The sequence below is a fragment of the Diadema setosum genome, chromosome 11, assembly GCF_964275005.1.
Source record: "Diadema setosum chromosome 11, eeDiaSeto1, whole genome shotgun sequence".
Classification (NCBI taxonomy): domain Eukaryota; kingdom Metazoa; phylum Echinodermata; class Echinoidea; order Diadematoida; family Diadematidae; genus Diadema; species Diadema setosum.
The window spans coordinates 6979724-7004568 of NC_092695.1; the positions used below are offsets into that span (position 1 = coordinate 6979724).

General features: G+C 38.7%; 1 protein-coding gene across 1 annotated transcript in view; it reads right to left on the reverse strand.

Annotated features, from left to right (window-relative positions):
* Positions 1-310: 310 nt before the first annotated feature.
* Positions 311-24845, reverse strand: part of LOC140234874 (probable phospholipid-transporting ATPase IA) — a 75247-nt gene continuing 50712 nt past the window's right edge. The window contains exons 21-37 of the mRNA XM_072314921.1: positions 24603-24737; positions 24102-24192; positions 23465-23619; positions 22580-22662; positions 21454-21559; positions 20299-20487; positions 19399-19473; positions 18939-19061; positions 16650-16790; positions 15847-15903; positions 14914-15021; positions 14232-14320; positions 12223-12324; positions 7166-7207; positions 3481-3572; positions 1935-1978; positions 311-837 (exon numbers count right to left, since the gene is read on the reverse strand). Coding sequence (XP_072171022.1) covers positions 763-837; positions 1935-1978; positions 3481-3572; positions 7166-7207; positions 12223-12324; positions 14232-14320; positions 14914-15021; positions 15847-15903; positions 16650-16790; positions 18939-19061; positions 19399-19473; positions 20299-20487; positions 21454-21559; positions 22580-22662; positions 23465-23619; positions 24102-24192; positions 24603-24737 — 1707 coding nt within the window. The 3' untranslated portion in view covers positions 311-762. The remainder of the gene's footprint in view (positions 838-1934; positions 1979-3480; positions 3573-7165; positions 7208-12222; positions 12325-14231; positions 14321-14913; positions 15022-15846; positions 15904-16649; positions 16791-18938; positions 19062-19398; positions 19474-20298; positions 20488-21453; positions 21560-22579; positions 22663-23464; positions 23620-24101; positions 24193-24602; positions 24738-24845) is intronic.

A 24845-nucleotide genomic window follows, 5' to 3' on the forward strand; every position in this document is an offset into this window, starting at 1 on the left:
GGTGGTGTGCAGTGCCACTAGTTGCAGTGCTTAACAGAAAGGGTAATTTCGAAGTCTGTTTTCTTCCCAAATCTCATTTTCTCTACACCTTCGTAACCTGAGACGTGTTTCTGACAATTCAAACGAAGCGCAATCTTGAGAGGATAATAGTTGTGAATCAATCACACACGTTTTATCTCCAATACAACGAGGTATTTTAGCTTCGAATCCTCAGTAATTGCACTACATGTGCATGGCCCTCCTGACATCATACATTCATTGGTGACACAACTAATGAGTACGAAAGGCTCTTCTCTTTAATCATTTGTAGCATCTACATTTCTAAAACAAAGAGACAGAGTACCTAGCCTCAAATCAGACTCTGTACTGTTTTGAACGCATCCTGATTGTGTAAAAATGGTGCACATGAAGGGACGGCACAATCAGATGCACACTAAAAAAATAAAACATGAATACACGAGTGGATTCACAGACCTGAATTAGTTAAAGACTTCTCCTGCAAATTTCTACCTGCAATACATTCTCAAAATTGGCAACACTAAATGGTCTACTAATGAAAGATACATACAGAATATTTTTCAGCTTGAGGGGGCGGGGCCCAGCTTCAAAGTTTGCGGCACCACATTTGTGCCCTGTTGGCTCTAGTGTCTACTGATGTTGACAATCATTCACATACCAGTACACAGAAATTTGGGCGACAGCTATGGGTGATTAAGTAGACGGTGCATCTCTAGTAGAGTGCTTCTAGGGTCGGCGTCGTCGCTAGGAGCGCTCTTCATGGATGACGACCGCTCCAGACGGTCTTTTTGTGGTGTCGTAAGCTCTGATGACTTCCGCCTGATGAGAAGAAACAAACAAACAAACAAACAAATAAACAGACAATATTTTTATGAACGGCAAAATAAAAGTATTATGAGAGGCAATGTTTGCCAAGTTGGTAAATTCCCAAATATCGATGAACTTACAAACTTCAGGAAAACAAAATAACGGCAAACTATATGGCATATATACGATATTCCACTGGCATTTTCAAAAAAGGAGAGAAGGGTAAACAACAGACAAGTAGCTTGCTATCACACTCGGCAAAAAAAAAAAAAAAAAAAAAAGGTTTACTACCACCAATTCACTGCAGTCTACTCACAAGGACTTAAAGTTGAGTGGTGAATAATAACAACTGAGCATACTAAGTAGTAGGGATGGCAACATTGTACACAGCACTGCAATATTCTGAAGGCTGAAAAGGTGGTTTTTACAATCTAGGGAAAACATTATTTTCCATGAAATCTGACGCATCCACGAGGGGAAAAAAATAGGAGAAATTACAACAGCAAAAGGAACAGTTGGCATCTCTGACTATGCTTCACTATTAACTCTTTATGTGCCACATTTGGACACCTGACTCAGTTGACATCGTGCCAAGTTTGTAATTTTTGCTCAAATGCACAAGCCCGCCCAAACTGGATGATAAATCGCCAAATGCCGCATAACAATGAAAGCTTCACTGGCGATTTCATTCCTGTCACATGTAGTTTGTATTTACTATTATGTGGTGATTGAATACTAAGCTGTATTCCCTATTGTAAATTGTAAGTAAATTTTATGTTTTTGTCACTGTTTTGTGTGTAAAAGTATGCCAGGACAATATATTAGCTATTGGTCATTTTTTGAAAATAATCATAGATTTGTCACAAAATTAGCATCATAGCAAATCTTGGCATTTTTTTCTACAACTTTACTCATTGCATGTCCAGCATAACAAAAATGTATAAAAGATTACATGGACCTGAAAACAGAATGTTTCCCAAAGCATGCCTACATTGCAGTCTCAGAATAATGTGGCACAGAGGGAGTTTACTCAGTGGCACATAAAGGATTAAGAGTGGGGGCAGGGGCTGCTACACCACAAACTGCCTCGCTACTCCCCCAGAACTCACCTGTGTGATGACGCCGTGCTCCTCCTGGGAGAAGGCAAAACCATCTAGGGGAAAAGTAAACGACACTTTGGTATAACAGACAGGGTTTCCATGGTAACAGCGGTGACGAGAGCACCGTGGTGAAGGCACTTTGGTAGTCTTTGGCAGAATGCTGCCTCACAGAACACTTTTACTCGGTCACCAAACAAAACAACACCATTCCAACTCATCATGATCACGAATTACAGTATGGCATTACCAGAACCTAGCACTGCAGCTATGCACATATCACATGACTGCTTTAATAGTAACCCCCGTGAAATGTAGCAATATTTTTTCTTTCCTTTGAAGCAAATACTTGGGATACATTCATTTCTAAGATAAGGTTTGTACACAGCATTAAATTGCTTGAATGATGACAAAAAGGACTCACAAATTACTTTGTTGCCTGGCAATACGTCAATAGGTAGCCTATTGCTGTAGTGATTGAAAAATGAGATTTTGACTTTGGTTTTGTGCATTTTGAAGCACAGTACCACTATCTAACATCATAACAGATGTAGATGACAAAAATATACACTCGTTCTTGAGTTTTGCAGTTGATTAAAGAGAAATACAGAACATCATTAATTTGCAAAATATGATAGCGGAAAATATCAACATTGGAATCTAAAACTCTTGCATACTTCACTAAGAATTCATTTTCATATGTAATTCTTTCCACTATGACTAATTTTCAGCAGTTATGCAACATCACACATATGACATTGCAGCAAGTATTTATGAATCTAAGGTTTCAACTTCTATGACTTTACTTTTACTGCCGTCACCATCACTATCACCACCATCATCACTATCATCATCATCATCATCATCATCATCACAATCTTCATTGCCATCACCATCATCAGCTTCATCATCACCACTACCATCACCATCATCTTCATCATCACCACTACCATCACCATCATCTTCATCATCATCACCACCATCATCATCACCATCACCATCATCATCATCACCATTATCATCATCACAATTGTCATTGCCATCATCATCTTCTTCATCATCACCATTACCATCACCATCATCATCTTCACCATCATCTTCATCATCACCACATCATCACAATCTTCATCGCCATCACCAACACCACCATCATCATCATCATCACCATCATCATCATTGCCATCACCATCACCACCACCATTACCACCACCATCACCACCATCATCATCACCATCACCACCATCACCATAACATTAAATATTTATAAATACAAGGTTTCAACTTCTATGCATTACTTTTGTGACAAACATTGTCAAAATTATCCCAACCACCACCACCACCACCACCATCATCATTACAATCTTAATCATTACCATCATCATTATCATCATCACATCCCTACAAATACCTGCCACTGCCATGAAACTCTCTAAAACAAGGTTATCATGGCCAACGTGTCACAAACACAATCACTGCCATCAAGACCATAAAACAACCAGTTTAAGCAAATAAAACCCCACCAAAATACAATCTATAATAAAGGAATCATTCATCTTACGCCTTGGGACCTCCTGGTCCTCCGCTAGGTGTCGTGTGCTACTGGGCGAACGCTTAAACAGTCGGGTCAGGAGGCGGGACGTTTCGCTGAAACTACAGGAAGGGAGAGAACAGTGGAGACGAAATCCATCAAACTTTGCTGTCCAGCCTTACTGAGGTGATGAAACTGAAATTTCCTAATAACCAAGAACAAATACATCCTACAGTCCTGGTACTGCTGACTTTGAAAAAATTCAAGTCTTCTCTTGCAACCCAAATGTATTTCCTTATCATTGCAGTGTCCAGGTATGCAGACAAATGAATGACAAAGGACAGAAATAATTCTGTTTTTCTTTTTAAATCAAATATCATTCACTTCATATGCATCTGATGCTACATTCAGCTCAAATTCATTTCAAAATGAATACTGAATGGGAATGTGCATTGTGCAGCAGCTATATTTAAGTTGTGCCAAAAAAAAAAATCATAGTAATAACAATAAAAACCAATATTTATATAGCGTCTTTTCGGTACAGACTCAAAGTGCTTCATCAATTTTCCAAAAAACAAAAAAATGCAAGAAATCAACAATATTTACTTAACAAAACAAAAGAGAAAAAACATTCTATGAAGTTTCGGAACAACCGCTGATGTATAACAGTCTACAGCTCTGTAAAACATCACGTGTACTAAATAGATTTTACGACTTTCTTTGTCAGAATTAAGATCCATAGTTGTCAATACAAATGAAAATTATCTGAAGAGGATGGATACTACTTTTATTGCTAGTACTACTTTCATTGCTACGGTATCAAAGAGGAAAATACAGCAACAATCTGTATGTCTCTTGCAATCCTTTCCTTCCTTATGGCTTGTCTTCTGGTAGTGTATAAAGCAAACATACCTACCATGCACATTAGACCTCTGTTGTTTTAAGTCACACTGATTGGTGATTAAATTTAACACTTTCTACAATATTTCCAGTACTTTTTTCCCCCTTCTATTTGCGTAAGCCCTGTAGACCTCGATATATACACAGGCCTTTCTTAATGGATTAGTTGCTTGTTGCTTATTAGACTTGTCTGCTAATCATTAAAATTGTCCTGTAGTTTGCCCAGCAGTAATTGTCTATTCTAAGAAGCCATTACAAACGGGTGATGGTCTGGATAATTATGCAATTTAGCAGAATGGATGTAATTTGGAGTAATGAGTGTTATTTAATATCAGATGGTACAAAGCATGTAACGATCTAAGAGCAATTACAATTTCAGTACTCATTTGCATATTTGAGTTTGGGTGTATTACAGTGAAGTTATCCTCACTGTCAGTAACATGTCAAGAGGTTTCCATGGAAACAGGGTGCAAATTGCCCACCAAATGTGAACCAATATCGGTTCTAAATAGCATAAGCATGGTCAAATATATTTCACTGGTAAAACATGTATTATGAGTATAATCTGTGTGTAACACATGGCATACACATTGCGAGTACATGCTTATAAATAACCATGTATATATAGATAAGTGCATATGAACCAACATTTAAATATAATGCATCTGACCTTTATGATGTTCAGTGCTGTTTACACTCCTACAAATTTCCTTGATATCCCAATATCCATGAAATCTTCTGAAATAAGTTTTGTTTTTTTCTCCCCATATATGTTTGTAACTTGAAATTTCATACTTGTGTAGGGCATCTGAGAAATACAGTGTTTTTAGCTTCTGACAGAACTACCCTACTGAAACAAAACCAAAAATGAATTTAAAACAAATAAATCCCCTAACACCATCTAGTTATCCTTTGTTCTTCTCTCCTATATCTCATGAGTATAAGTAGAAAAAGAGTCTCGGCTTTTGCCAAACCAGTCAGCCAATCATCTTCTTCTTTTTCTTTTTTAATTTCATTACAATTGAAACATGAAAGGCCAGCACAGTCGGACTCACAAAACAATTTTAGCCAGATTTAAAGTAAAGACTTAACATTATTAAAAGAAGTCAGTTCATCATCATTAGCCACATCATATGGCACATAACATTCCATGATTAGTAACGCTGACAGTTCTGACCCATTTTGCTGATTATGCATCACTGTAAATCTTCAAAAAAACAGATCAAATATTTAATAAGTTACATATTCTGATTTTAAAAATATGCAATGCCATGGTTACTGATGATACGGATGATGGCACCCAGTCAGGTTAATTTGATGATGATTATGACATTAAATACAATTAAAAAGGGTGAATTCTCAAGACACAGCACAAACCACAGTAAATCAATCATAAATATTCCCATCGTTTGTTAGACAAAACCTACACACCAATAAGAATGTTGGATAAAACTTGTTGCAAGTCAAAACACGGCACACATGTAAGTAACTCAAAGAGCCATGGAGATGGAAAAATGATTGAAGTTGGTTAGTACATGTTAATCAAAGTGGAGTGAACGGATATAAAATGGACACTAAAAAAAAGAAAAAAAAAGAAGAGAAATCAACTGAAGTGATCACATGGCCGTGTTCCTGGGGGAAAAGAAAATTGCGATCAGTCTCCAAAATTCCTGGCCAACGGGATGGAAGTCAATGTGTAATCGTTTTAACTCAAAGACAAAGGAAAAAGAGTCTATGTATTATGTATGAAAGGTCACAAGTATACGAGACTGGCATACAAATTATTACAGGTACATGGCGCACAGCGCACTGTTTCAAGGCAGTCGGGAAAGTAAATTTTTTGTTAACAACCAAGCTTACGCGAGAAGCATTACATTACACACTGCTGCAGTCATAGCGCTAGCTGGGCGTGTGAATATTTTTACTTCATGCAAGCTGAAAGCAAGCATCTACAAGATTCCATGAGCCATAACATTTGTAAATATCAACAACAACAAAAAAGTGAAAATGTTTTTGTATGTTTTAAATGCTTGCCAGAGTGGTCATGACCAAGCCTTCACTGTAAAACTCACAAAAGTCCTCATATTTCAAACAGCTGAAAGCCAAAGCATACTTTACGGACTGCATCATTCTGTCAAAATATTCCTTCAACAGAGTGTGTATCAAAATTTACATTCAGATGGTGATCCTTAACCTCAAGGATAGCTACCATCGAGGATATAGTCTATGGGGCGCCAAGTGTTGCACTGTGTTGATTTGGTTACGAAATTAGTCATTTCCACCGAAATGACTGATTTCATAGCGAAATCGACCACGATGCAACACTTGGCGCCCCCACAGAACTTATCCTCGAAGTCAGCTATGACTGATTTTGTGATGAAATTGACCGTGCAACACTTGCCGCCCCATAGAACATATTCTCGAGGTTAGCTTTTACTTGAGGTTAAGAATCACCGCCTGAACGTAACTAGTGTGCAACAGAAAATGTTTCATCCTCATACTACTTGCCAAAAACCGTCCATTATTCTCTACATGGTGAAATGTAACTGAAGCCTCCGTCAAGGTGCTTGTTCTAATAAAAGAAATTGTTCTGCGAGTTCACTTTCTCTGAAGTACAATAGAATACTTTTGCAAACACAGGGAGAATTTAAATGACAAAATAGTGGGGGTCATGCAGGCAGCTTATCTAATATTCTATTAAAAGAATCATGTGAATTTTTAAAGGGTGAACATGCTTCATGCCAAAATAAAAAGATAAGGCGCTTTGTCTTGTTCTACATCAGTCGGATTTCATGCAGCGGCAATCGCTTCTTACCCCGTCTTGGCTCTCTGAGCCCGTTTGCCGAGATACTGAACACTTTACGACGAGAGAGACAGAGAGAGAGAGAGAAAAAAAGATGGTGCGAAGGCACACACCATGCGGAACAGACAGAGATTTACTACAAGCTTTTGAAGATGATGGCAGACCAAACAAAGAGCAACCACTGAATACGAGTGGCACCCACAGACATGCAACAAGGCCTACCACAAATTGCTTTGCAGCTGAAACAGCCAATGTTGTCCTGCTTTTTACTGTTACAGTGATTACCATTATTACCCACATATTACTCTTGGAAAAAAAAAGAAAGAACAACATATCTATAATACTTTGGAGGAACGCTTGTGAGACAAACTAAGCAAGCTTAGATGGCGAGGCTTATGATTATCTGAGGTTTGACCACAAATGGAATTTACAGAGACATCAAACCATCGCTAAAATCATACAAACCTGCCCTCTTCAACCCCCCCCCCCCTTAATAAAACTATCTCCAGCAAAGATAAAGAAATGTTAGATATGAACCCAGATATAAATACATGAAATTAGTGTATTTACCACCAAGTCAAAAGTTTCATTGTCTTTCTAGTAGCAAAGTGTATTTAATATTTCCGGTTGTAAACCATCCATTTTGCCTCTCTTTCCACTACACAATTGCCAGGCATAAATAGAACTTTGCAGCATGGTCTGAAGTCTTTCTTTTTGCTGCACTGATTTTGAAAATAAGCTGATGTACATCTCTTGCATGAAAATATGCATTCACAAAGTTAGCCACATCTGCTGATCTCTAGCATATATTAAAGCCATTTCATTTCATTCACTTACCCAGAGAGCACTGCAAAAGGTTCACTTGAAATGAACTCATCACCAAGGCATATATAATTTTGCACCCTTGATATGAACAGAACCCACAAGCCCCATACAGTTAGGTGTACCTTCACTTTTATGGTCTGTTAATTATACTGCCACCAAAGTTTACATGTTATACAATTTCTCCCACATACAGCCTGTGGCTAAAGAAATTGGACAGAGCCTGTTAATTTTCCCACCACCAAAACTCTATTTTATCTTAATTGATATTACCACACACACATTTTCATATTTAGATCAATACATAATTACTGATGACAATAGGTCATAGTTCAGTTATCAGAAGGCATATTGTGTATCTTTTGATATTCTGTTGTCATCACAGCTAAACTTTTGTTTCTTCTACTACTAAGAATTTGAAGCGTGGTGGTGACTCTGTCCAGCGTTGCCTAGCAACAGGCCACATATAGAAACATTAGGCATATCAATCACCACCAGCCCTTGGTTACAGTATGTCAACCTTCATCCCAACACCAGGTTTTCATGCTTGACAAAGCACCACTGAGGACCAACACAAGCACTTCTGTTTTTGGGTGGATTCTCTGAGGTGGCATTCTTTATAAATATTCACAGCTTGCTTTGAACTGACATTTTAATTACATTGCTATGTAATGACTCCTTCATGTTGCCTATTCTACCAGGATCCCAAGCTGTCAAAGTGCATGAATACCCATCATCTCACACACAAACCCAGTGATACCCAACAAGTGGTGAGGAAGGAGGGGGGGGGGGGAACAGGTGGAAGAGTGAAAGAGAAGAGAGAAAAGAAGAAAAAGGGACATAGAGAGGGAGAAGGGGAGGGAAAAGACAGGGAAAGGGGAGGGGAAAGGGGAGGGGAAAAAGGGAGGGGCAAGGGGAGGGTCAAGGGAAGGGAAAGGGAAAGGGAAGGGAAGGGGAGGAAATAGGAGAAAGCGAAGGGCAAGGAAAGGGAGAGGGGAGGGGCTAGGAGAGAGGGAAAGGGGAGGGGCTAGAGAGGGGAAAGGGAAGATGAATAGAAAGGGGAGGGGCTAGGAGAGGGGGAAAGGGGAGGGGCTAGAGAGGGAAAAGGGAAGATGAATAGAAAGGGGAGGGGCTAGGAGAGGGGGAAAGGGGAGGGGCTAGAGAGGGGAAAGGGAAGATGAATAGAAAGGGGAGGGGCTAGGAGAGGGGGAAAGGGAGGAGGAAGTGGTAGGGAGAGAAAGACGGGGGGGGGGGGGAGGGGAGGGAGATGTAAGTAAGAAGGAGGGAAATGGGAGGGGAAGAGAAGAGGTTAATGGAAAGTGGTGGGGGTGAAGAGTAAGGGGAGGAGAGGAGGAGGAGGGGAGAAATAAGGGCAAGGGGAGGGGCAAAGGTACATGGGTTGGGAGTGGAAGGAGGGGTGTAGAGTAGGGACAGAGGTGTAGGAGATGGACATGGAAGTGGTACCAACTCTCCCTCCATGAGTTTTGTGCCAACAGAAATGCACAGCAGCAATGCAATGAGAATGATTTCACATTCTTTGTACCATAACATCTTCCTCTCACACTGCTAACAAATTTTCTGTATGACTTAACATGACAATTCTAAACTATAGTCTGTGTTTTCAAGCAGAAGGAATTTCCCGGAACTCCATAGTTTTCAGTGGTATTAAGTCATTGCAATGCAGTCTTTTGCTTTGCAAAATTGAAGGAATCTGGTATCAAATGAAATCTATCACATTCAATATTGAGCACTTTATTGGTAGGAGAAATACAAGTTGTTTCATATCAAATTATTTTGCTGATCTAGCATTATGTCTGAAAAATAAAATACTAAATATCTTTAGAACTCCCTTTCTGTGGTTTGTTATGAAAACAAACTTTCACTCAATCTCACACAGACATATCAACTTTTTTTCATGACAATGGATATCTTAATTTGAATTCCCCTTGCCTTTATGCATTACCACAACATTTCTACTTCATGATAACAGTCTGACCAGTGCTGAAGACAAATAATTGATAGTTTGTTTTCCATCAAACCAAAACTTAATCAACCGTAATTTTTTTACTCTGTTAAGAGGAGAATATTAGTAAACCCTTTCACATCAGTACGACACAAACAACATTAAGTTTTTGGGTAAGTGTCTGTGCTTCCTTGCATTTAATACAGTGCATTTATACTCAAATCCACATGTTAGAAGTACCACCCACCACAATTTAAAAGAGTTAATCGTGTAACACTTAAAACTTAAAAGCATATAGGCAACATACTTCACTCGATTTGGTCTGACACATATTTATATTCATGTGTGTGATGGCATGCAAAGACAAAAATTACAACAGACAAAAAAAAAAAAATGTACGCACGTGAAAGGCTTTATGTAGACTAGACGGGGGAGGAGGAAGAGAAACATTCATGCACAAAAAAGTTTGACGACATTGTCAATCAGGTCACATAGAACATCGATGTCAATCAATTTCAAAATCATAGAACATTACAATACATTTTGTCATAAATATGCACTTCAAGATGCAGGCAGATTTCATTCATGACTAAAATCTGGGAAATTTGCAGAGAAAATAAATTAAAAGAATAATAGTGACAGCATGAGGGCACCTTGGAATACTTTAAGCAAAGTTTCAAAGTTTTCTTGGTGGGCTTTGCGAGAGTCATTCCCAGTAGTATATCTGCATTCTGACTGGAATGGCGAATAAATTGTTTTGCGTACTTTTAGAATCATTCATTCACAGTCAAAAACTATGTTTGAACTTAATCATTATGAGACAACGATGCAAATTGAATCATGAGGATTTGATAGAGGAGAAAATATCCAGATTTTTGACCATACTTCATGACTTCCAGGTCTCTTTTTCTCTTATTAACATAGAGAAAGTTGGCAGGCGAAAACATCAAGGCCTTACAGGGATGGCCTGTGCAAAGATAACTGTGTAGCACGGGTACTTATCAGATTTCACAATAAAGACAACAATTTTGCAGTCCTCTAAGCTTTGCTTTTTGATACAAGCAATCAGAATGTGTATGTAGAAAAGTCCTCATTCATGAACAGAATTAGCCATTTTAAGGCAGTAATCCTTATTTGAAGTACAACACATAGGGGCCTGATGTACAGGCATGCTCAATTTAGAGCAAATTATGATTGATCCTTTTAACATTCAAACTTTAAATCCATATCACACATAATTTTTAGGGCCAGTATGGAATATTTTCTTCAAAAAAAAAAAAAAAAAAAAGAATTTAAATCCTTGTGTCTTAAGGATGACTGCACAACACCCAAATCTATCTAAGAAAAAGGAAAGAGAAAATGGATATTTTGAATGTTTGCCATCACATCACATAAAGCGTGGACTGACTTTTGAGAAGATGCTATCTTTATGTAATTAACAAAAAATAAACTGTGAGACTAATTCAAGTGGAAATTTGGGGAGGTCGCAAAGAGATGGCTACTGCTCAGAAATAAAATGCTATTCCACCTAAACTTTAACTTGAGCAAAGGATACACAGGGTTTGAATCAAAAACATTTCTTACCATCACTAAGAAGAAATAGAAATAGAAATTTGTCGAAAATTCAACAAATTCACAAAACAAGGTTCTACAGACTCAAGATTTGCATTCATGTACATGCATGCACAAAAGCAAAGACACCAAAGACAAAATATAAAACAGCAAATTGCAAACATTTAGAATTTTAGACGTAATCTAGATAAAAATTATGCAGCATGCTGTATTGCATATAGGTCAAGAGATGCTGGGCGCATACAAAATATCAAAGAAACTGTATTATATAAACTGAAACAAAATATCAAAGAAACTGAAACTGTAAAGAAAAAAAGACATTGTTTTTTGTTTTTGTTTTTGAGAACTTCTAAGAAATACATGCAGGAAATTAAAACATAGACGATGTTGACACCAAATAATGTAATTCACTCTCAGCGTTTGATCCGGGGCAAATGTAACTAACACAATATAGACAACATTTTTCCTTCTTCAAATGAAGAAAATTCCTGGGAAAAAAAAAATAGGTGTAGAGGATATGAAAAGGTACACTTTTATGTCAAACCATGACAAATTTGTAACAAAATATGAAAACAAAAATCTCGAAAGAAATAACCGTCTACACCAAAGCAGTACAGCTTGAGTGTAGAAGTATCATGAAAGGGCAGATCAATGGACATTGGATGAACAGAATGAGAGATGAAGTGACCAAAAGGCAGTCTGAAACACATACCTCTTCTTGACCGACTTCTGAATGATGGCCGTCGGGTCAATGTGCTGGACCTCGGCCTCCTGTACCTCCTCGGCCAGAGACTTGAACAGCGTTCGTCTAAAACTGTGGAGAAGGGAGAAACATCGAGCAGGGTCAGCAGACATAAATCACAATTCCATGTCATGTTCACGACTAACAAGTGGAGTAAAATAAGAAAAATAGAATTGAAAGGGTTTGTAGTTTGTAAATTATCCCCCCCCCCAAAAAAAAAAAAAACCAACAACCACCACCAAACCAAACCAAAACAAAACAAAACAAGCATAATATTTTGATATTGTTGAGGAAATATAATTAGAAGAGCTGTGTGTTGATTCGATTACTATCGCAGCTCCTTTTCACATTTGCCACTAGAATCTGCCCCCCCCCCCTCGACGTTTCACGCTATAAATCTGTAACACGAGAAGGCCTCGTCACGAGGCATCTTGACTTTCTTCGTTCAAGGCTCACACAAATTTTTAGACCAAATTTGCAACGTCCGCGCATACTTTTTCGAAGCCACTCCCATTTTTGTAACGGCATGTCGCCCCAAAACGGGCACCATTTTGTGATTTTGTGTACATTTCCAATGGAAAACAGTGCTCTGTCATGAAAGTCATAAAAACCTGATTGTTTATACAATTAATTACTTTCATTTATTAATTTTATGCTAATTATGGTAGAAAAGTGGTCAGTGACAATTTCCAATAAAAAACAAAGAAAAACAAAGAAATACATAAGAAATTCTAAAACAATAAAATACATAAGAATTGAAATGAGTTTTGGAAGTTTTTGTGATGTACAATTGTTGAATATGCTAAAACAGATTTACAGACAAAAAAGTAGACTCAATGCTTTTAATTATGCTAAAATATGATCTTAAGCTTAATTTGCATAATTAATCAATTAAAATTAGAAATTGATTGTTTCAAAAAATCTTATGACACAATCTTGTAGATTATGACGTAGGTGTCACGCATGCCAAATTTCGTCGTGGTCGCACCACCGATGGCCGAGATCTCGTTTTAGCATAGCCAAAAAAGCCCGACCTGATTAGGGTTAAAGGTGTGATGAATTAAAGGATGTAAATGGAGATTTTGGGGACTCTGGAAGAAAGTCTGACCCCTGTTCTCCACTCTCCCTTCCCAGAGCAAGTGCCAAAAGACCTGGTAGCTTGGGAATTCATGGGTGGCTCGATTCATTCCCTGCCAGTCAGGGTACATTCGAAAACCAAGAATAGCACCAGTCAGACAAAATGTGCGCTGAAGCGTATGCTCATCAGTAACTGTCGACTTCGGCTGTATGTGTGTACTTACGTAGAGATCAGTGATAAAACTGTACATATTTCGTTGACAGCGATTCTCGAATACATCTGAGCCAGGCTAGCTTCTCACTCTATGGAATACCCATGCTACCTGAGTCTTTGAAGTACAGTGGACTCCCATTATAACAAAAGTCCTTGGGACCAGCAGTTTTCTTTCGTTACATCGAAATTTCGTTACGACCGAACAAACAAACAATGAAAATACATAGAGTGGATAATGTTGCTTCCTGAATTTTGACTTCATTGTAACCGGAATTTTGTTATAACCGTGTTCGTTATTACGGGAGTGCACTGTATTGTGGTACAAGTATTTCACCTCTCACAGTATGCAGTATGTATGTTGCAGGTTAAACATCAATCAAACAAATGCAAAACGTGATGGTTAGTACCACCCCCCCCCCCCACGCCGTTATATCAAAATTTCTTTAAGGCCAAACAAATACACAATAAAAAATGTAGAGAGGATAATGTTGCAGCCTGAATTTTTACTTCATTTTAACCAGAATTTTGTTATAACCGTGTTCGTTATAATTGGAGTGCACTGTAGTAGTATCAAACAGGGCATGGGTATTATCATGACATGCACACTAGTTTGGGGCTCCTCCCATTCTCACAGTGGACTGCCTCAAGGTTTCGGGACCTCCCCCCTCATGGCGTTCTATATACTCACGCTTTCCACGCAACATCACGGATGAGGGCGGCGATGGGGATGAGAAGAAGCAACATCCAGAAGACGCCGCTGGACAACACCATGTTTGCCTGGTGGAGAAACAGAGGAGGACAAATGATGTCATCTCCTACAAATACATTTTTATACAGGGAGGCAATTGATTAAAAGTCACAGTACATCTTCACCCCTCTGCTTTTATACCGTATAAGCCATATATTCAGCAAAGTCTATTTTCTTTTTCTTTTTTTATTTGCGAATTGGGACTTCCCGACAAAGTTGCAAGTGGCTAAATTCGCATTTCTATTATACAATCCTGAACAGAAAATTTTATGCTTGCATGACACATTCATGTTAGGATCAGAGTTCATATTTTTGTGTGTTTTTAAACTCATGGATAGCACCTGACTCGCGAGATTTGTAAAAATGTAACGAAATATTCCGCATTTACGCTATCAAATCTCTTGCTTTAATTCAATAAGCCATGTCTGCCATGGACTATTCAACATAACAATGTCGGAATTTCAGAGCCTGGGTATTTGTTCCAAATTCATTGTGTCACTGCCAGCAACCAGGGATAGCCTGATGGTAGTGTTGCTAAATGACCGAGGATAGATAACTTAGATCTTTCCCCAGCCCATCTCCTAAACTTAGAGACAAGCGCAAAGCACTGGAGATCGCTTACCTCGTTAAACATGTCCGACGCAAACGTGAAGAGAGGGAAGAGGACCGAGTAGACACCGAAAAAGACGAGCCAGGCAACGATTCCAAACCACAGAGACACGTGGACAGGCTGTGAGAGAGAACAACATACACTGCACATTACCGCTGAGCAGAGATTGAACCACAAGAAAATCATCATATATGACATCATGGCCCCGTTGCATCAACACTTACACTTATTGAAAAGTTACCTTTGTTATCATCTCCATAGCAACAAGAGCAGATACTGGAAGCTGATGGGCTGTTGCCATGACTTTCATAATATTCAAAACTGTGCAGCAGTGGTAAGAATTTATTTCAGGGCCTATATCTCTCCTCAGTGACCATCATATTCTTCAAACATCAATGATATAGCATAGACATGTATATACTTTCACATTAAACATATTTTTTTTGACAAATGCAATTAATGAATCACACACATAATCATATGGTGAGTTCTTTTATACAATTGTTTGACTGCACTATTTATTTGAACAAGCATATACCAATTTTGTAATCGATACATACACACAAACACACAAGAAAGCACAAGCGCATAATAATCATGTATATCATTATTTGTTGGATCCCTGTGGAATGTATCCTCATAGGTAAATTTACTGTAAAATTCTGAAAATGCCATTCTAATGCTAGCTGTTGACTTGTAAGATTGAATAATGACTTTGGTACAAATATGGTGAGGGTGTGTGAGTGGATACAAAACTTTCTGAACACCCTACACCACATCAATTCTCAACCTTGCCCTAGGCAGCCTGATCAGAGCTCCAATTGCCACGTTTCGCAACCCCACGAGATCATGTGAGTTTAGAAAGCTTAGATTCCTATTCCTCAACACCCTCCAGAAACAGGTTAAAGATGGTCTCGGACTTATTAAAGATGGTCTCGGACTTACCCAGGTCCAGGCATCCATCTCAAGGCCTGCCTTCAGGGTCACAACTATGAGCACAAACTGGGAGAAGGAATGATGGAGGTATCAGTATCAATCATGGTAGAAACAAAAGTGGTAGCAGTGGTTGTAATTATAAAATGATGATGAGGAGGAGGAGGAGAAGGAGGGGGAAGAGGGAGGAGGAAGAGGAGGATGAGGATGAGGATGAAGAGGTGGAAGAAGAGGAGAAGGAGGAGAAGAAAGAACATGAAGAGGGAAAGGAAAGGAGGAGGAGAAGGGGAAGAGGAAGAGAAAAGGAGGAGGAGAGGAGGAGGAAGAGGAAGAAGAGGAGGAGGGAAGGAGGGGTGGAAGAAGAAGAGAAGGAGGAGAATGAGGAGGAAGAGGAGAGGAAGAGGCAGAAGAAGAAGAGGAAGAGGAGAAGGAAGAGAAGGAAGAGGAGAAGGAAGAGAAGGAGGAGAAGGAAGAGGAGAAAGAGGAAGAAGAGAAGGAGGAAGGAGAAGGGAGGAGGGGGAGGAGAATGATGATGATGATGATGAGGATGAGGAAGGGTCGGGCAAAGAGGAGGAGGTTTTTATATGAATATCAACTTGGTAATGCACAGACTTGATGTAGAGCAGAAACAGGAACAATAAAGTAGTTATGATAATTAAGTAGTTATGTTTTGACATTCATAGATAGAATAATGCAATGAATGCAATTGCCTGGACAAAGAACAGTTTAGTCATTTGCATATTTCTAAACACAAGAGTCTAAATGAGTCTAAATGCTTGAAATCAAGGCCATATTTTATCTTTTCTGGTCCTCACCGTGTAGGCCATGTTTCCCGCCACGAGATAGTCGCCGGCTTTGCCGTGGCTCCAGACGACGTCTTGCTGCGTGGCGAACAGGACGAACCAGTAGATGAGGATCGAGTGATAGACGGAGTTTAGAGTCCACATCCAGAAGACCTATGTCGGAATCATGAAAGTGTAGTAAAATCTCCGCTAAATTTACTTCAGCAAGCTTTCGACAGCACGGCTGCCAACATTCAGCCATCTAAATTAAGGAGATTCCAAACAGCAATTTGGGAGCAACTTCCGTGTTTCATGTATCTCAGTCAGCAAAAATGAGTATAGAATCAGGCAGATTTTGATATTCTGTTATCTGGACATGAAGATATATCTGGGTTTTCAGGAAGCCTTCTGCAGTATCAGGGAAACTTAGCAGCTCTGAAATATAGGCAATATTGCAGATGGTGTATCTTGAGTGCTCCTATGAAAATAGGCAATCTATTTGGTTAGTTGTTTGTGTTGGCAAGACAGCACACAGACAAGGCATTGCATGTCATTCACAGACTAGAAATGTCGCTTTGGCGACTGGTATACCTCCGCCATAATGCATGATTTTCCCAATAGGTCTAGATAGTACATGTGGACAATGTGTGATTACATTTTCACAAAATTGGCAAAATATTGAAATGACAAGTTTGTCACAAATGTGTTGAATGTTCACCTTCCTTGACCTAGGTTTAATTGGATGAATAGGAGAGCATTTATCTAGGGATTTAAGGACTTTAACTTGACTTTGACCCATTCATACATTTAGGCATTGAGTAATTTTCAAGGTACAGGTGTGGAGAAAAAGTGCAATTTCTGAATTGAATAGTAAATTGTTACCATTTTCATCTGGCCCTTGACCCTAAAATTCATAAGATAATCACTTTCAGGTAGAACATGAATAATATGTACTAAGTTTCAAGATAACTTGAGCCACTTCGAGATATGGAGGAAAAAGTTAGTTCAGCACTTTCACTTGATCTTTGACCTTTTGACCTTTGAGGCAAAAAAAGAAGAAAAAAAAAAAACTTTCCAGAGAATTTCTATTAGGTTACACATGCATACACCAAGTGTAAAAAAATAATAACCCTGCTGGCATTGCATAAATATGAGGGAAATAGTAAAATTTTGAAGTGTTGCACTTGACCTTTTGACCCCTGACCTTTGACCCCATGAACCCTACATTCTCTAGATAATCACTTCCAGTCAGTACAGGTATATACTATGTTCCATGAAGATACCTTGAACAATTTTCCAAGGCATGGAGAAAAAAAAGAAGTTTTTATATTTTTACTTGACCTTTTGACCTTTGACCTTTGACCTCATGACCCAAACTTTCACCAGAGAATCTTAATTGGGTAATACACGTATACACTAAGTTTCAAGAAAATATCTTTAGGCATTCAATAGATATGGCGAAAATAGTGAAATTTCATGTATTTGACCCTGACCTTTTGACCTTTGACCTTTGACCTCATGACGCAAACTTTCACCAGAGAATCTTAATTGGGTAATACATGTATACACTAAGTTTCAAGAAAATATCTTCAGGCATTCAATAGATATGGTGGAAATAGTGAAATTTTATGTATTTGACCTTGACCTTTTGACCTTTGACCTTGAGCATGTGCACCCAAAAGTTGATAGGCACAACTTCACCCCCTAATACACATACATGCCAAGTTTCATTAGGATACCTCAACAGGTTTTGATAGTTACCTTGTCCACAAAATTCATTACGGACGGAAGGACGGACGGACGGACAACCCGAAAACATAATGCCTCCGGCACCACTTCGTGGCGGAGGCATAAAAATTGTTTCAGAAATTCAAATGAACTCAGACAAACACTGAGCTGAAGTTTGCTCTGCAATGTTTTGATTATACTGCAGATTATAGGAAGTGCACACAGGATATTACTATTGACATCTTCCTTGCTTTCTGAGCAAATACATTGGTAACAGACTTAGTAATCAAATTTTGAATACTTGAATCCTCAGTTGTTGAAACAAAATTGTGCTCAAACAAAAACTGGGTAAAGTGTTGAGGTCCAACACATTCTTGATCATGGGGACAGGCAAAAGTGAATAAAAAATTAACAAATTATATCTTCACAATGACGAGCACTTGACATGATGCGAAACACTTTTTTGAGTTTCGTGGAATAAATACTGGTACCCAGGGGAATATATTCATTTATACAATTGTACATTCACATCCTGCAGCAGAGACTAATGCATCTGTGAGGCTGTACTGAGGTCAGGACCCAGGGAGGAGGTACCTTGGAATTGAAGTATTCTGCATTCTGTGAGGACTTGTACAGCTGGGGGAACTTCTTCATACTCTCCACACTGATGTTACGATCAAACAGTCCGATGGCAAATGGTGGCAATGCAGTGAAAACCTAATAAGACAGATTAAAAACAAAATCATGCCAAAAGTAATCACAATTGCTTTACATTTCCATTGATATAAAAATCTTCAAAGTTTTTTTGTTTCTGTTTTTGCTTTTAACCACCATCAGCATTTATTCATTACTTTCCACGTTTCCTGTTTTTGTGATCTTCAAGAACTTGGCACTCTGATAACTCTTGACCACAAGATTGAGCATAAGGTTGAGCATAAAGGTCCTAAAAATTAATGTGACGTAACAAGCAAACTATGAAGATGAACATACAGCATAAACTTAAAATATGATTCCATGGACAAAGTTTCCTGGCGTGACACCACAGGTCTCTTACCAAATTGTAGATACCGATGGCCCAACGATTGAAGAGAATCTGTCCCGACCAACCATTGACAATTGCAAACCAGAACTATTAGGAGAAAAAGTGAACATATGAAGGGACAAAGAGTTAACACACTGTAGCTATGTTCAGAAATACTGTGTGAATTATTGGCATATCCTATATATAGGTTCATTACAAAAACACACGACCTTGTACATCTTCCCTGCACATGTTTATGATTTTAACCCCCTGACTACAGTAACTATGGCAACAATATATATTACTCCACGAGGCGATTCCAAGACTTGAAAGGCGCAGGTTAATCATCTCCCACATTTTCGTTGTATATTTGACACACTTTTGAAATAAACATTTCTTCATATTTTCCACATATCTTGAAGCTAACCATTACGTTTCCCATTTATCTTTGAGATATACACATATCTCGACATATGTTTTGAAATAACTTTTGAGATACACTTGTATGTGCCGTAACAGATTGTATCAAACGTCACCCTATGTATTTTCAAGGTCGCAACTGTTCATCTACACTTTCAACAATCATTTTGGGAAAAACAAACAAACAAACAAACAAACAAACAGAACAAACAAAACAAATGGGATGTTGAATCTGCTGTCTACTCTTCATTATGGCACTGCCGGCAACCAGGGATAGCCTGGTGGTAGTATCACTGCCCGGTAAAGCAGTAGATGACAGGTATGAATCCAACTGATATAATTTTTCTGAAATGTTTACTAAACTTGTAGCTCAGCAGCTGCGTTCTTAGAAATGCAGAGGGTGACATTTGAAAAATACTGTTACAGCACATCTTTTCCAACTCTACAAATAATCTCTTTCCTTCAAAGTTTGAGATATATTTGCAAGGTATGGTTTTTGAAAGAATGACTAACCTCCATGATGTAGAGGCAGATATTCTTGTAGAAGGAGTACAGAATGACTTTGGAGATGCGGTTGTAGCTCCAGACCCCGTGGACCAGCATCAGCTTGTGGAGGAAGCGGAACTGGGCGATGGAGTAATCCGAGGAGTTGGCCGCCTGCAGACCCTCACGCCCGCTGATCCCGATCCCGACATCCGCCGCCTAGCGACAAAAAACAACAACACAGGTGTGTTAAAGACTGGATTCTTGTTCATTTTTTTTTTTTTTTTAATGCATGTTCAAAACTTTGTGGAGACATTGTGGTTCAGTGGATAGAACCAGACACTCGCAATCTTAAAGGACAAGTTCACCTTCATAAACATAAGGATTGAGAGAATGCAGCAATATTAGTAGAACACATCCGTGAAAGTTTGAGGAAAATTGGACAATCGATGCAAAAGTTATGAATTTTTAAAATTTTTGTGTTGGAGCCGCTGGGTGAGGAGACTACTACAGCTTGTAATATCATATGCGTACAACAGTATAAAGAAAATGTAAAGAAAATTCAACATATTTTCACTTTTTTCGCATAATAAAAGAGCACTTGACTTGCCGCTTTCTAAAGGCAGGGGGAATAATATTACCCATAACATAGGTCGGTAATGAGTCAAGGGAATGTGTACTTTTTTCAAAAGGTGATATTTTGTGGAATTCTCTTTATATTGTCCTTATATTGTTGTACGCATGTGACATTACACTCATCTTCTCATCCAGCGGTTACTGCACAAAAACTTCAAAAATTCATAATTTTTGAACGGATTGTCCGATTTTCCTCAAACTTTTAATGATATGTTCTACTAATATTGCTACATTCTCTCAATCCTTGTGTTTATGAAGGTGAACATGTCCTTTAAGGTCATTGGTTCAAGACCAATGGCAGCAGTTTGGTACCATTTGGCAACAAGTTTGATGGTCTCCGTCTACTCCAGCACGTGAACATTCATTATTTGTTTACCATGTCATGCTATGCTCCGTCAACATAACATATTCTCCACAATTTCAAATTGATGTGACAGCATGGACAGGAGAAGACAGAACAGAAAAAAAAAAGAAAAATATTCAAGGTATCTGACCTCATCTGCCCAAATCGTCAATTCAGGCAATTTATGGCATTCTGTACAATTTTACCTGGATCATGCCAACGTCGTTAGCCCCGTCGCCAATGGCCAGTGTGACCACCTTGACACTCTGCTTGACCAACTCAACCAGCTCTGCTTTCTGCAGCGGTGTGACCCTAAACATGTGAATGGAAACAGTAAAGGTATGGATGGTCAACCACACACTAGTACATCATATTGATGTAAAATCTTCTATTTATGAGATCATGAGGAAATTATAAAAGGTACGGTGTAATTTTCATGAATTTGAATAACAAAAGCAGTACCCGCTGCATGCTATAAGGATTAGAACCAACACTTGCTGTCGGGCGAAAGCTCGGTGGTCTAGTGGAGATGACGCCTGTCCGGTGATCAGGAGGTCGTAGGTTCGAATCCTGCTCGAGTATGTACGATCATGATTTTTTATCATGGCTACTACTAAAACCCTGATCAATTCAGTGCTTATTTACGTCGATGTAGGGGAATTTGTCAATCAGTTGCAAAGAAAACACCTCGACGGAAGAATTTTCATGAATTTGAATAACAAAAGCAGTACCCGCTGCATGCTATAGGGATTAGAACCAACACTTGCTGTCGGGCGAAAGCTCGGTGGTCTAGTGGAGATGACGCCTGTCCGGTGATCAGGAGGTCGTAGGTTCGAATCCTGCTCGAGTATGTACGCCCATGATTTTTTTTTTATCATGGCTACTACTAAAACACTGATCAATTCAGTGCTTATTTACGTCGATGTAGGGCAATTTGTCAATCAGTTGCAAAGGTACAGTGTACTTCAGCAATACTATACAACTTTTCTTTGAAAGCTTGGGCAGCTGCTTGAAATAAACAACTACCTTACAAGATAGTGGTTAACTCCTGAAAACAATATCATTTCTAGGATTCTAACAATTGGAACTGACAACAGTTGATTCAAAAACTATAGGTTTGTAACCTCAGGATGTTCACTCTAATGGGAAATTTGTCAGTCCAACATAATTGTCACAAGCTATTTCCCAAGATATAACAAAATCTACAGATCTGCCTTTCTGAGAAATTTTGACAAAGCCATTTGCATCCCCACAAATTTTCCTTCCTTTAATTGAACCATCCATGTTATACTGATCAGGACTATCATACAAATTCACTTTTTGATTTCTTACCTGCAGCAGATGACTGATCGGCACGACATGGCCAGTTCCAGGAAGTCCTTGCGAAGGTCAAAGGTCAAGGCAAACCTTAGTGCCTGCAGATGAAAGTAACAAAAAGAAAAAAATTTAAATTGATTTGGCTAATATACTGGTAAAATGATTAATTAAAGTCATCAACGCATGTACTTTAGTGAGGAACTTTGAAAGAGAAATCAACAAAACAATTGATGTCAACAACTGTTGATCATAAGATCATTTGCAGACTGCAAAGTTGAAACAGAATCAAGCCTTTCATCATCTGAGCTACATCACTGGTATAAGGGGGAGGTTGAGCCAAGAAATGGGTGAGTAATAGCATGCAGATAGAATGACAGGCAGAAAACACAAGTCAGAATATCTGAAAGATAGGATCTGTACTGTAACAATTATGCTTTCTGATCTAATATCATGATTTCTTCAAATGTGATATATCACAGATATCAAGACAACAATGGAAAGATCTCATTCCTCGCTTCATGTAATGTACATTTTGATTTATACTTCAGTCTACAGTTTATTGCTGAAAACTTTTCTATTTACTCAATCCTGATTTTTGCTATTGTTATATTATATGTACATAATGCTGTATTTTAAAGTAATATTGTTTTTTCCGTGTGCACTTAGAAACATCAGTATTAAGCACTATATAAGTGTTACTTATTATTATCATTATTATTTACATCGATACCAAAAGCTTTACTAATAATTGATACCCATTCATCTCAAGAATAAAACATCACTTATTATATCAAGCATAATTTAAAGCAAAATTTATCCCAGAATGATCGCAACTGGGACTGGTGAAGACTATCACGTCTGACAAGAAAAAAAAAGAAGGAGAGAGGGAAGAAGTCTCACAGTGCCATTGATAATGAGGGCGACGTCATTCTCCTTGCCGAGCTCCTCGCCGAAGGCACTGATGTGCCTCTGAAGCGTGTCCCTGACTTCGTCGTGGCTCGCCTCGTTGATGATGAGCAGCGGCATGGACTGGTTCAGGAGCTTGCAGGAATAGCCTGGGTCAAAGAGGTCATCCATCATCAACAAAAGGGTTTAAAGGTCACAAGGTTGACATTATGAGGGTTTCCATCAAGAACTCTTGCCATAATCAAATTTCCTCACGTCTCTTTATGTAACAGCCTTGAATAAAGACTCACCGACAGTGTGCATTGGTTAAAAGATTTGTTACCAGATTTGCTTAATTATTAGATAAAGAATAATGTTCAAAACCATGATGATCTTTGCAAACTTCTACCAGAACTGTGAGAAGCTGTAATAATAGTATGCATGCGTTTTGAACACTCTACAGAGTGGATTTAGTGCAATATAAATTCATATTATTATTACTATTATATCATTTTCTCTAGTCCACTCTCACTGGTCTAGTTTGAAAGATCTTCAAGGAGAAGAATTTCAGAGAAATCAGAAAAAAAGAAGAAGTGGAAACCCCAAATAAGTTGCTGAGGAAACAGAGTAAATACTGCCACGAGAAACTCACCAACATTGATGGCTGTCTCTTGCTTGTCTCCCGTGAGAACCCAAATCTTGACGTCTGCCCTCAGAAGAGTGTCAATTGTCTCTGGTACACCCTGGGACATGACGCAAAATCAAGTTAATTGTTTGTTTGTCTTTCCTAGGTGACTTTTTTTTTAAATGTGTCTTGTTCTCAACAATGATAAAATTAGATTTGTTTATTTTCAGTCATGGATCCCACAAATGTATACACAGTGAGTATCAAAAAAAAAAAAAAGAAAAAATGTTTCCAGGTTAGCATGCCTGTACAGCGACGGGGCGATTAAACTGCACATTACTTGAATATGAGATCATTCTGGAGCAAATAATTTTCACACAACAACAGATGTACTCTTAAATGAATCCCATAAGGATTGGAACAATCATCCCCCAGCATTCCCACTGATTCCCACTGATCAGTTACTAGCCATCCCCTTTAATGAAATGGAGCCCAGGAGTTATCACGATTTTGGCTTCATCTACTCACATCCTGGAGTTTGTCCTCGATGGCTGATGCCCCAATCAGGGTGAAGTTCATCTCGATGAGCTCGGCCGCCTCCGCTAGCTTCTCCTCCCGATCATGGATGGCTGTGCTGGCCTTGTAGTATGTGGCGCTCCACTCCTGCACACAATGACATAACATCAAACTCTTGTCACTTCACACACTGAAATCATGATTGCAGAAGCACTGCAGTATAGTGAACAACGCTCTAGACCTGTAAAAAGAATG